This window comes from Cervus elaphus, chromosome 4 (assembly GCF_910594005.1).
Source record: "Cervus elaphus chromosome 4, mCerEla1.1, whole genome shotgun sequence".
NCBI classification, from domain to species: Eukaryota; Metazoa; Chordata; class Mammalia; order Artiodactyla; family Cervidae; genus Cervus; species Cervus elaphus.
In genome coordinates this window covers 20157661-20170915 of record NC_057818.1, presented here as the reverse complement: position 1 = coordinate 20170915, position 13255 = coordinate 20157661, and the positions used below count along the sequence as shown (strand labels likewise).

General features: G+C 44.9%; 2 protein-coding genes across 8 annotated transcripts in view; one reads left to right on the top strand and one right to left on the bottom strand.

Annotated features, from left to right (window-relative positions):
• BRD7 (bromodomain containing 7) overlaps positions 1-7680 on the top strand; it is a 39437-nt gene extending 31757 nt beyond the window's left edge. Inside the window, exons 11-17 of one of the 2 annotated variants that reach the window (XM_043898420.1) lie at positions 242-377; positions 2680-2791; positions 4090-4146; positions 6086-6200; positions 6495-6638; positions 6995-7138; positions 7448-7680. In XM_043898420.1, coding sequence (XP_043754355.1) covers positions 242-377; positions 2680-2791; positions 4090-4146; positions 6086-6200; positions 6495-6638; positions 6995-7138; positions 7448-7503 — 764 coding nt within the window. In that variant the 3' untranslated portion in view covers positions 7504-7680. The remainder of the gene's footprint in view (positions 1-241; positions 378-2679; positions 2792-4089; positions 4147-6085; positions 6201-6494; positions 6639-6994; positions 7139-7447) is intronic. The other variant, XM_043898422.1, reaches the window with a different exon arrangement.
• A 1088-nt stretch (positions 7681-8768) lies between these two features.
• ADCY7 (adenylate cyclase 7) overlaps positions 8769-13255 on the bottom strand; it is a 61826-nt gene continuing 57339 nt past the window's right edge. For all 6 annotated transcript variants that reach the window (XM_043898416.1, XM_043898412.1, XM_043898413.1 and 3 more), the window contains exons 23-26: positions 13009-13113; positions 12540-12654; positions 11623-11747; positions 8769-11443 (exon numbers count right to left, since the gene is read on the bottom strand). In XM_043898416.1, the coding sequence (XP_043754351.1) occupies positions 11297-11443; positions 11623-11747; positions 12540-12654; positions 13009-13113 (492 nt within the window). In that variant the 3' untranslated portion in view covers positions 8769-11296. The remainder of the gene's footprint in view (positions 11444-11622; positions 11748-12539; positions 12655-13008; positions 13114-13255) is intronic.

The window sequence follows — 13255 nt, the reverse complement described above, 5'->3', positions numbered from 1 at the left end:
ATCAGTATTAATATTCAAAATGAGTTTGCTTTCTTGTTTTTCCCCTCCCCATTGTAAGAAAAGATTCACTTGAGTTGTGACTTATAAGTATATACTTTGGAGAAAATAATTTACCTTGGATTTGTTTGCCAGTTAGTGAAGTAGCAAAGTTAGAAGGGAATAATCTTTAATAATTAGAAAAACAGATTGACACACAAGTTAAAGAAGAGTATTGTGGTTCTGTGTGTGTTTTCGTCAACAGTGTTGTACTTGAGTTATGGACCCTACAGCTCTTACGCACCACATTATGACTCCACGTTTGCAAACATCAGCAAGGACGACTCTGACCTGATCTATTCAGCCTACGGGGAAGACCCTGACCTCCCCGGTGACTTCAGGTGAGCTGTCTGTTCACTGGTGCTCGGAGAGCCGCACCGTCCTAAAACACTGATACACACAAGGGATCTGCTGAGAGACCTACAGAGTTAGTCAAATGGTGGGAAATGTGTTCAGGGATTTTTTTAATTGACAATTAAACAGACCCCTAGTTATCATCATTCTTTAATGGAAAGTAAGTATTTTAAAGAAAGCATGTGTCTCCCTAATATTTTCTGGTGTTGGCATCTGCATAATTTTAATTCTTACAAAAATATGTTTTTAAAGATGTCTTGTACTTCCGCTTACTAAAATTCAGGAGCTTGTTGCTTCAGAATGTTGGTGTGCCACCTGCTTCATTGTAACATGTTTCTGCATCAGTGAGTTGTTCCAGATTTGATCACTATGGGGGATCAAATCAAAGTCAAAGCCACTGCACATTTTCCCCAAGATAGGAGGTATGACCTGGTTTGGTCCAAAGCCGACCCCCATCCAAGCCTGTTTGACCTGTCAGGTCCCAGTAGACTCCGGCAGTTACACTCCACCAGCCCTTATCACATGTTTTGTGTTCTTGTTTAGGATGCTGGGTACTTTGCATGCCATCAGCATAATGAGATACCGTCCTGATTTACTGGCATTCTGGCTTGGGTTGGGCTGAGCTTGGGTTATTCCTTCTTGGCGGTGGAATTTTGTAAACTTTCATTATGTGTAAGACTTTAACCCAGTAGATTAACCAGTCTTCTGGTTTTCTGGAAAAGAAGGACTTGTTCACTTTTACATATGTGTGGTTGGTAGTGGTGGTAGTGTTTTTACAAGTGAATGTGTTTTCAGATCAAGCCATTTGTATCCTTTAGACCTCCTCTCACCAGCTTAAATAAATCCTTTCTCGAATATTCATCTATGCATTCCACATACAGGTATTGCTGGGGTACCGTGTTTTCCAGGCATTCTTCTAGATACTGGGGATTCTGCAGGGAAACAGTACTGACACAGACTCATGCCTGATGTCAGGTGGTGATATGTGTTTTGAAGAAAAGGAATATAGGGAGTGCTAGGGTTGGGAGAGGAGCGCTGTTTCAAATAGTCAAGAAAGACTTTGCTGAATGAACACTGAGCAAAAACTGAAGGTGGTAAAGAAGGAAACGTTGCTGTTGTCTGAAAGAATATTCCAGCCAGTGGAATAGCTGGGCAAAGGCCCTGAGGTGGGAACCTGCCTGAAACATTTAAAGACCAAGAAGAGCAGTAGAGGGCAGAAAGAGTGCAGGGGAAATAGCAGGTGGGCGTAGATCTTTGTAAGAACTTGGAGTTTTATTCTAAGTGAGATGGGAAGATATTGGTGGCTTTTGAGCAGAGTGACCAAGTCTGGCTTATAATTTTTAAAAGATCATTTGGCTACTGTATGGGAAACAGATTATAGGGGACAAGGGAAGACACAGGGGATCTGCTGTCATAATCCAGTCATCTGAACTGAACTGAAGGGGTGGAGGCTGAGGTGCCGAGATGGGATCAGGAGTTAGCCTAAGTAGGATTTCTTGAGTCACTGAAGTGGGGTGTGAGAGAGCAAAGTCATGGACAATTCCAGGGTTTTAGATGAAGCCTAGAAGATGGCATTGCTGTTACTAAGAGGGAAGATTTTAGAAGGACTACTTCAGGAGGAAGATCCAGCAGTTCAATTTTGGACATTATGAGGCTATTTGACCTCCAAATGGAGCTGCCAAAGAGTGTGGTCCAATCTGGAGGTGTAACTTTGAGAATGTTCTAGTACATACAAGGGGCTTCCCTTGTGGCTCAGCTGGTGAAGAATCTACCTGCAATGCAGGAGACCTGGGTTTGATCCCTGGGTTGGAAAGATCCCCTGGAGAAGGGAAAGGCTACCCACTCCAGTATTCTGGCCTGGAGTATTCCATGGACAGTATAGTCTGTGGGGTCGCAAAGAGTCGGACACGACTGAGCGACTTTCACTTTCACTAGTACATACAAGGGCCCTGAGGCAAATACAATCACCTTAGGGAAGGAGTGAAAGAGAGAAGCAAAGAATTCCACTGACTGAGCCCTCGTCCCCTCCATCACTGAGATCTTATTTTTCTTTGAACTTTTCCCCAGGAGCATTTCCTTTTCATGATGTTCTTGATATTGCTTAGTTCTCTCATGATGATAAATCTATCACTGGTAAATATGTAAATATAATTGTGTTCTGTCTTGATGGAAAGTTTCACATCATGGGCGTAAGTTAAAGACATCTAATTAAGTAGCTGGCTGTAACAGGAAGAAAACATCAGTGGAGATCATTTATATGAAAGTGACTTTCCCAACACTGTTTTTCAGCATCCATGAGTTTTTGGCCACATGCCAAGATTATCCATATGTTATGGCAGATAGTTTACTGGATGTTTTAACAAAAGGAGGACATTCTAGAACCCTGCAGGAGTCCGAGACGGTAAGAATGCTGCTAAAGTAATAGGGTGATTTATCATTGGTCCTCAAGTGTTAGTCATCAGTGTTATGAAACCATGGGATTAACCAGTGTGGCAGCTGAACTCCATTCCACTGAAAAGACAGCCCAGCCCGGGTGGAGCCCATGGGTGGAGGACAATGAACGGAAACAAGTAACTCGGCTACCAGGATCTGTGAGGGCCAGATGATTGTCATTATCTCCTCATCTTGGAAATGTAGAAATCAAAAATGGGGGTTACAACCCAGAAATCAGCTCTTGTTATGTACCCGAACAAAAAAAGGAAGTCTGGCTCACCGGCTTGACACTGAGTTGACTAAAGTGATAGGGAATGTCCTTTTCCTTATTCTGTAGTAATAATACAGTGGTGGAGCCTCAAGTAAAAAAGTAAAAAGCTTCCTCATTGCTGTCTTTTGTTAACACTTGTAAATTAGCTCCAGTTCAGTTGGACATAGTTCATAATCCGGGGTAATTCAGAGACTTGACTCAAAGATGAGAACCAGAAAATGTCCGTTCAGGGGAGAGGAGAGCTGATCTCCAGAAAGTCCATGTCAACATGGATAGAGCAGCCCCGTATCTGCTGGGGCTTCTGACTCTTCCTGGCGGCCGGGGCTGCACTCGCTGTGTTCTCTGCCTTCACTGCACCTGTGGCTGCTGGTCCTGGGTGACCTGTCAGCACAGCTGAGTCAGTGCCTGACGTCCAGTGAGAACTGCTGTACAGTCTTGTATCTTAGCACAAAACTGCTTTCTTTACATCACCTAAAAAACCATTCAGCTTTACATCAGTTCAGAAATATTTTTACTGTATACTTCGCATCAGTTAATCTGAATTAATGAAAGGTCTTGAACTAAAATCACTTATCACAGCAGTATATTTCAAATTTAAAATTTCTCTGCCCTTTGATCTAACAGTTTCTCTTAGAATTTATACTAGAAAATAAGATAGGAGTTATATGTAAGGAATACAGTTTTTATTATTTTTTAAAACTAGAAATCGGTTAAATAAATCCCAGTATAACCTTTCAAGAGAAGATAACAGATCATCGTTGATTTTTGCACATGATACATGTGTTGTTTACATACGCATTATCTCTGAAGACTAGGGTTATGGAAAGTTTTCACCTTCTCTGTAGCATTTGAATATTTTATACACATCTGATGCTGTTTGAGAATATTGCCTCTTTTCATGCAGAATACACCAGGAGTTCTCCTGTCTTCTGTTTGTCAGAGATTTTAGCCACCTGATGTTTTCTTTAATAAAGTGTGTTTCTTTATCCTTATAGTCATCTCCTGAAGATGAAGGCCAGACTAGGATCCTTGACACAGCAAAAGAAATGGAGGTGAATATATTTCATTTCTTTACAAGAAATATTTAAATGGCAAAGAAGCGAAAAAGCCTAAATGATACAGCTTTTATTTTAAAAGCAAAATATTTATTGAGTATCTCCTGAAATCAAAGAACTTTTTTTGCCTGTGGAGAAGGGAGCAGCAGTAAGTGCAGTAGACAAGCATGTAAACAAGGGAGCCAAAGCCAGTTACTGTAAAGCATAAGTGTACATGTTGTGGGAGCGCAGGCTGGGGGAGCTAGCTGCTTTGGACAGTTGGTGAGGTCCTCACAGAGAGGCTTCCAGATGAACTGGGTCTAGAAAGATGAACAGGGTTCTCCCAGCACAGGACCAGGTGTATGAAGTGGGTAGTTATGTCATTAACTCAGATTAATGACGTAATCTGAGCAGGCAGGGCAAGAGAGCACCCAAGAAGTGAGTGACCACAGGGTACCAGGAGAGAGGAGGATCAGATGACAAGCTGTATATGCAGTGCTAAGAAGTTGAGATTTTCTCCTCAAAGACTGCCATGATTAGATGTGGAGGAGAAGGGGGTGCTGGAGGGAGCGGACCAGTGAAAAGCCATGGGACTTAAGCTAGTTGTTTTTTGCTTAGATAACAGTGTAATGGAAGAGAATGAAGATGTGCAATAAAGAAAAATACAGTAGGACTAAAACTGATAGGGCCTGATGCACGAGGTAGATACTAGCATTGTTAGCTCTGTCAGAGGGACAGGAAAAGGAGCACACCTTCAGCAGGAAGGAAGTATCATCTGGTTTCGGGGCTGGTGAGTGTGGTTTGGGACATCACTGGAGGGGTGCTGATCTAGAGGTCATTAGTGTCAAAGTGGAATTGTTGTAGGTATTAAGTGAATGAGATTGTCCAGGCAGAACACATAGACAGGAAAAGGCCAAAGAACCTTGGAAAGACCAATAGTTAAGGTAGGAAAAGCATGGAAGAGTCATGCAGGAAAGAGTCCAGCAGTGTCAGATGCCATACAGAAGCCCTGTAGGACAGGTATCATTTGTAACCTTAATCAGAGTAATTTCAGTAAAATGGTGGGGACAAGATAAAGATACCATGAGTTACATGACTTAGATCAGAGAGTTGTAAGCCTTTTGACAGGAAAGAAAACTTGAAGATGGAAGATCAAGTAAAGATAGATGCAAATGTAGATGGTACTTAAAAATTCATGTCACTTTCCAAGAAAGATGAGCCAGGCAAGGTCATGTACGTGAACAGGTAAGAATGAAGGAAAGCTGGCGAATGGGAAGGAAAGCTGGGTGAGAAGTGTATTAAGTCGAGTTGTAAGGGCCCAGCTAAGATGGCAGGCCCAAGTATGTACTGATAAGGTTTTCTCCACCACACTTAGCCCGCGTATCTGAGCTCAGAGTGCAATACTAGAGTATAAATGGAACCATTAACTTTGGGTTACTCACTGTCACGGTTGATCATTTCCTAAAAACCAGTGTTGCGGTTATGGAAATTCTGAGTCTTGAGATTCCAAAAATAAAACTACCCATTTTAGGATTTTGTTTCTCCCATGCAATACTAACAGCCTGAATTGAGGCCCAGAGGAGAACCCAGGAAGTATCTTACGTTCAAGTTCTACCATGAGGGAGTGCCAGTGTATGGACTAAAACATTGCCTGTGAACCTCAGAAACCACAGTACCGTCACAGTCACCGCAAGTGCAGTGACAAGGCCTTTATCGTTAAGAGTGGTGATAAAACAAGTAACACAGTGTTTAAAACACACCATTCCATTACCAAGAAGTGTGAACTTACGGACACGTCCGCCAGGATTTAGGAACGGCGTTTTAAAGGTTTTTAAGGCATCAGAATTATAGCTCTAAATAAGTGAAATAACTTGGCTTATAAACACAAGCCGTCTTAACTGACTTCTCATTCTAGCACTGTCAGGGCTCAGCAAGCTCAAATAATTTTTTTTTAAAGCAGGTTACAGAAGTTGAACTAACAGGGCGTTTAGACTCCAGTAATCAAGATAAGCTCACAGCACTGAAAGCAGTAACACACTTCGGAGCTCCAGTTGAAGTCTTTGACTCTGAAGGTGAGTGTCTCCAGAGGATTTGAAGGAAACACTTCCTGACACAGGCAGTTAAGATGTAACGTCAGAGCAGCACAGGCTAGCATAGCCATTCACTGCGGGAACGTGGTGACTGGCCAAGTTCAGTGAGCAGTAAAGTGTGCCTGTGGTGGTGATTTCATTTAGGGGGGATTACTCCTTTGAGGAGAGACGACTAACCAATAAGTGGCAAAACCCCAGAGCACAGTCCTCAGTTTATTGCACAGGATCAGATACAAGTATGTCCATGTTGTCCTTAATAAGTTATTTTTCTCACAGAAGCTGAAGTGTTCCAGAGGAAACTTGATGAGACCACCAAACTGCTCAGAGAGCTCCAGGAAGCCCAGAATGAGCGTCTGAGCACCAGACCCCCTCCCAACATGATCTGTCTCTTGGGTCCGTCATACAGAGAAATGCATCTCGGTATGTGGTGCCTCTTAGAATCTGAGCCACCAGGGCAGCCCAGGAATACTGGAGTGGTAGTCTATCCCTTCTCCAGGGGATCTTCCCAACCCCAGGAATGGAACCGGCTCTCCTGCATTGCAGGCTGGTTCTTTACCACCTGAGCTACCAGGGAATCCCCTGGTTGGGGAAGCAAGCTGCTTAAAGGGAGCATTTCTGAGTAGTGGTACCACTATCAAGTAACACTGAAGGGAACACCATGGACAGTTCATTTTCTGTATTCATGTTTATTGGGCTTTTTTTTTTTTAAGTTATCTAAAGGAATCACATGTCAGTACCTTGAACTCTCTTTATGTTGTTGTTTTTTTTACCCCTAGCTGAACAAGTGACCAATAACCTGAAAGAACTTGCACAGCAAGTAACTCCAGGCGATATTGTAAGCACATACGGACTCCGAAAAGCGATGGGAATTTCCGTCCCCTCCCCGGGCATTGAAAACCACCTTGTCGATCTGACAGAAGGTACGTGCCTGTGTCTCTGGGAGCGTGGAGGGCTCGGCAACATCAGGCCTCTCCCTCCAGGAACATCTGAAAGGCGTCTCTGATGCTAACCTGTGAACTAGTCGAGTTTTCTTTCCATCTTGTCTAAGGAATAAAGACCTCACACATTTGTGAAAAAAAAAAAAAAACTATAGTGATATACCTACCTAGTCTTTAACCTTGAACATAGTGAAGAAGGGCTGTCAACAGTTACTTTTTTTACTATCACATCCCCTTTTTAATTAAAAGGAAAAAAGGTGCTAAATAGTGTTTGGTTTTTTTTTTTTTCAGATTTTGAAGAACCTAAAAAGACTGATGTTACTGAGTGTGAACCTGATGGAATTTGAAGCTATCTGGTATTTGATTATATATTATGTATATATTTTTTTCATTAACTTGGAAATGCTTTTCAGAAGATATTAAATATTTGTAAATTGTGTTTTTAATTAAACTTTGGAACAGTTAATTTTAATGTTCCAGAGATTGAACTTCTCTTAGGTAATAAAGCTAAGCCTGGACTATGAGCTGTATTGTACATATCAGAGTTACCCCTTCACCTTTCCCTGGGGCTGAGTCTGAGGATGAAGTGAGAGAGAAAAGCTTGGAGAATAAAACAGCCTTTTTCCTGACCATCCAGTAAAAAGTTGCCCAATCATTGAAATCCCTCATTTTCCCGTAGTTGCCTTACTTCTCATTAAGGTAATTATAACCAAATGGTTTCTGACTTAGCAGATTTCACTTCGAGGATTTATTCAAAAAGTGGCCTTGTGAGGAAGGAATGATTTGGACCGGTTGGAATACCAAGCAGAAAGTGGGTGGGAGTGGACCTAGACAAAGTTCTTGCAGAGAGTGAAAGTGCTGCTTCCTTATGTTTCATGGGCAGGACCATGACTGAGAAACTCTTCTTTAAAATTTCCATCCAGTGAGATTCCCATTGTTACACCATGAAAACAAATTCAACTTTAGAATTTACTAGTGTGTCCCCCGTTTACCTGTTGGGGACAATGTCCTTATGTGGAAGGACCAGGGCTTCCCACCACAAAAGCAAGACAAAATAAAAACCGTGTCAGGAGTTCCATAGCACTGACCCGTCTGGTGTTCCTTTTTGGTTTATTTTTGCCATTTGTAGAGAGGTTTTCCCAGGATAATAAAAGGACAAGCCAAACAGGATACAAACGAAATTGTCCATGAATATGTGAAGGAAATCACCAAGCTAAAGGAAAGTTGGTGTTTCTATTTACTGTTTCTCAGCAGGTTCCTGCGCCTCTGCCATGTCCCCTAAACTGATACTCATGTACTTTTATCTGAAAGGCAAAGGTTAAGTTCCTGAGCAGTTTAATTATTTAAGTAGGAAATGCTACGTGGTCCTCTTCTGTGACCAGGCATTAGACTGTGACCTAGTTCAGGGAACAAATTAGGTTTAAGACCCTACTCAGACTGCATGGAGCCCTTCTGCAAAACACCCAGGCTGGAAGCTATTTTATTATTTTCTTGACTTTGAAAACTAACATTTAACAAGTAGGGTGAAGGAAAATTGAATCTCTCAAGAGAGTTAAGATGACCTAATCTTTCAAAAACATACTTGAAATCATATGCCAGAAGAATTAAAGAATCCTTTCAAATATGTATTTATCAAGTCTTTTTAGAGTTTTGTCTCTCAAAGACAATTCAGGCAGCAACCAACTCTTAAAACTTTTGATCTATTTAGCCAAGTAGTTCCCAAAGACCAAGAAAACATTTAAATTCGAAACACTCCAGGACAGTCAGGTTTTCCAGATTGCCGATTTAATCTATGAAAAGCTAAAGAAAAGAGAAACACTGGTACTATATAAAAGTGAAATATAACATTTTGAAACAAATGTTACAGATCTATAAATATTCAGTATATAGAATAACCCCTAGTTCTTTCATGTACTTTCTCAAAGTATATTTCTATACATATACACAATGTATACAGTGGTTAATGATCTTTTCTGTTAGTAAATTTTCTTAAGGAAACCAGAAAACGTTACTAGCATCAGTGAGGCCACCTTAGTAGAGATATGAAGCATGTCCCCGACCCACAGAGAAGGTCAGTGTTAGGAAAGACACTTGTCTTGTCATAAAGCAAAGTGACACCTGTGAACAAATGACTTGGTAATTGGAAAACGGATTTATAAAAAATAACTAAGTGATCTTTATGGTCAGTTATACACTATGATCTGAATGTCAAAAATTCAAAACTTATTATCTGAGCACAGTGAAAGAAAAATACATAAATGGTAACCAATTATTTTTTAAACTCCTAATTGGGATTTCTTTGCTGGAGGAAAAAAGTAATTTGTATATTGCAAGAGCAGAAGCCTATCCACCTCAGAGAGGCCCAGCATACTGATGTGTGTCTACACTGGATTAGTGACAGAACCTTCATGATTTCCCAGGAAAGCCCAGTCACTCCTGATTTTAAGGGTATAGATTTCAGCATAGTACTTAGATGAAGAATTGGTATGTAAAAAAGGCAACTTAAGTAAGGTTTATTCCCCTTACCAGCATTTTCACCATGAAATTCCTTTAGGACAGCAAGTTCTTGTGATTTATTCCTACTTGTTCCAGTTTCACACGATGCGTCAGAGCTGCCACTAGCCCACCCAGGCCCCAGGACGCAGCACGGGCCAGCAGCAGGTTCGGCTCCAGTCCCCTCCCTGCCGCGGCTGGGGTGCTGTCTCACGCCACAGCCCCCGTCCCAGGCAAACTCGGCTGCTTGGTCACCTGTCTGAAAGGTCGTGTCATCTTCTGAAGCCTCACGTATGCAGAATTTTCTGTATAATTTCAGGGGAGTTCATGGATGACTTCTGGCCAGAATTCCTGCTATATGGTGAAGTTCAGCTGTATTAGAAACCCTGGAGATACTCTGGTAATGACGCAGTGAAGTCAGTTCAGAAAAGGGAATGGGCAGTTTGTTCTTTCCTCACGGTATAACACAGGTTGACATCTTTCGATTCTTTCGGAGCTGATGTGCTATAAGACACCACACCTCACAAACCTGGCTTTTTCACTTGCCTGGATTCAGTCAGCTCAGAACATCCAAGCACTTGTTTGTGAGAGGCCTGGCTTCCCAGATCCGGGAGCCTCTGCACATGTTGACGCTGAGTACGTCCTCTTCAGAGCTAGCTGTGAGGACTGAAGGGGAGGACTACAGCCTGTCAGGTTCGCTCACACAGACTCCACTCCTTTCCAATAATAAAGCTAAGACAGACTGCAAGGTTGCAGGGGGCGCTCGGAAATGCATGAGGAGTCAAGGAACGGCTGAGAGCTGATGCCTTATTTTCTAGGCTTTTTGCTCATTAAACCTAATCTCAGTTATGGCTTCAAAGTTGTCTGATTCAAGCCAAGGCTATATGCCACTCGTTGCCTTCCTGTGGTGAGCCACGTTCCTTGGAGCGCCAGCCCACGGCTGAGCTGATCCCGTGAGCTCACACGGGACAGTGGTCCCACCTGCGTGCCGTGGTTACCAAGAAAGAGCCTATACTGGAGGGAAGAGAATTTATCTATCGTCTCAGAAGCCATTTAGAGGGTGACACCTCCATTAATAATGTCTCCATTTTTAAACAGACACATGCCAAAGAGGATAAGAAGTAAGAAGTGTCCACTGTGGGGCTTTCTCCCTATTGTTTGAACCCATTTGTAGATGTAAAACAGTCTTTTAACTCCATTTACCAGAATGCCTATATGAGAAGTATGCACTCTTGTAGCTGGTATGCTGGGGAGAAAGGAGTTCCCACCCATCCTGGACAAGAAAAGACACGTTCCCCACGTGCAGCTCACAGGCCGCGGGGCGGGAGGTCTCCAGGTCACGCTCCAAGGTCTCGTCCACAGCACCTGCGGGATGAGTGCACAGCCCACAGATGAGCTGTTCCCTGCCAGGCTGGAGGCCACGCGCAGACTCGGACAGCACAGAGGTTCTGGCTGCCTGTGTGTGAGGCCGGGTGGTCGCCCCAAGCTGACAGGTCCTCTAGTGCACGTCCAGGGAGCCACCTGCGCAGGTGGTGGTGACCAATCCCTCGGACTGCCTTTGTGCCTGGCGTGGGGCTGGGCCTTCCGCCTGGCTTGCTTCAGGGAAGGAGATGGGTTTCCGGCATGTTTGGCACCTACCAAAAGCCCTCAGTTCAACCCCAGCCCTTGGAACTTGGCAGTATCCGTACAGACAAAGTAAGTCCTCAGTTCACCTTTGCCTTTGACGTTGATCAGCCCGCGGCACTCACAGGAATACCCTAGTCCCTGGAGGATGGTACACGTCTCTTCAGTAACCTGAAAAGGAAAGAAGCTGAAGTCCTCAGAGGAGGCAGGCCTGCTGAGGCAGGGACGAAGAGAGACTGGCCGACAGGGCCGGGTCTCCCTCCAGAATGTGGCGGCTAGGACCCCCTGGGCGTCTGACAGCCCAGGCTCCCTCCCTCCCCTGGGCACAGGTCTCGCCAGTGAGCACTTACCTGGATTTTTCCAAGTTCTCCAGTGCTCTCCATTCGACTGGCAACATTGACCGTGTTTCCCCAGATGTCGTACTGAGGTTTTCGTGCCCCGATCACTCCAGCAATCACAGGCCCATGGTTTATGCCTAAAGATGTTTGCAGTTGGCAGATCATAGAGACAGAGCCTCCAGCTTACAGGGCTACAGAATCCACCCAGCTACCACAGAAAGCGTTGCCAAAAGCACTAAAATGAAGGTAGGGATGGTGCTTCCTGTGTCTGGGACAGGAGATGGTACTTGGGATGTGAGGGGAGGGCTCCCCGGGCAGTTCCTTTTCAGACTTGACTGGATGTGGAGCCTGAGTCCAGTGTTAACACTTCCTGTATCTGCTGTGTGTTTGTCACTCAGTCGTGTCTGACTCTTTGTGCCCCCATGGACTGTAGCCCGCCAGGCTCCTCTGTCCATGGGATTCTCCAGGCAAGACTACTAGAGTGGGTTGCCATTTCCTTCTTCAAGGGATCTTCCCGACCCAGGGATCGAACCCGGGTCTCCTGCATTGCAGGCAGATGCTTTACTGTATCTATATCTGCTAATCACCTCTTAAACAGTAAATGGGCTTTGAGCACTGACTGTATTAGCTATTGGTGACTACTTAGGTTAATAATTTTGCTTTGTTTTCGGGATACTCAAGGTCACCTGTTTACACCCGGGGATTCCCCATGGTAATATATATCCCTGTTTACTTAAAACCTTCAAAGAAAAGTAGTACACAAGGAAAGAATAATTGCCCAATCACGGGGTTGTAAGATCAGAGAGGGATTTCTAAAGTTTTTCATAACAGATGGCAGCATACACCCGACTGAGAGTGGGGTTGCCAGGAGGCAGGGCTGCACAGACCTGCCCTGAGCCGGGGCCCAGCCCGCCTTCCCCGGGCCTCACCGACTCGGAGGCGAAAGGAGTTGAAGGAGTGCCGGTTGATGCCGTCCAGCTTGCTCATCAGGGCAGTGCTGAACTCCACCATGATGCCGATGTGGGCGTGCTGCCGCTCCAGGTCCTGTGGGACAGAGCGCTGCACACGGGGCCGCGTCCTCCCGCCTCCGGAGCACCCTGACCCGGGGAGCACCGCGTGCCAGCCACGGGGGACCGCTGCTGGGCAGAGCTGTACCGACCGAGCCGCCTCCACAGGGCGTCCAGGACCCGCGCACCCACTTAAACTCCCTCCTGGCGAGGGGCCCCGTCCCGACCCCTCCACCAAGTCCTCTCTCAGGCTGAGCCATGAGCTCCTCTGCCCCTGCCTCAAAGGAGGGGGTGTGGAGAGGTGCCCCTTCAAGTACGTGTCGGTCTAGGACTGTGCTCACTTTCCCCTGGTTTGGGGCTGCAGCGTGAGACCAGCAGATTGGCTGAGTACCTGGTTCTCAGGCCCCGAGGGGATGCTGAGCCCCGCGGCGGCCATGTACGTGCTGCCGATGGTCTTGATCTTCTCCACACCACTGAATTTCGGCTTTAACAGCAGCTGCAGGACGAAGGGAAGCAGGGCCATGCAAGAGGGCTGCAGCCTGGGCCTGTCCCCGATACTGAGAAGGGGGTAGGGTCCTCTCCCACCACCACTGCTAACGCAGACGTTTCTCCCGCTGGCCTTCGCCCTCTGAGCTCAC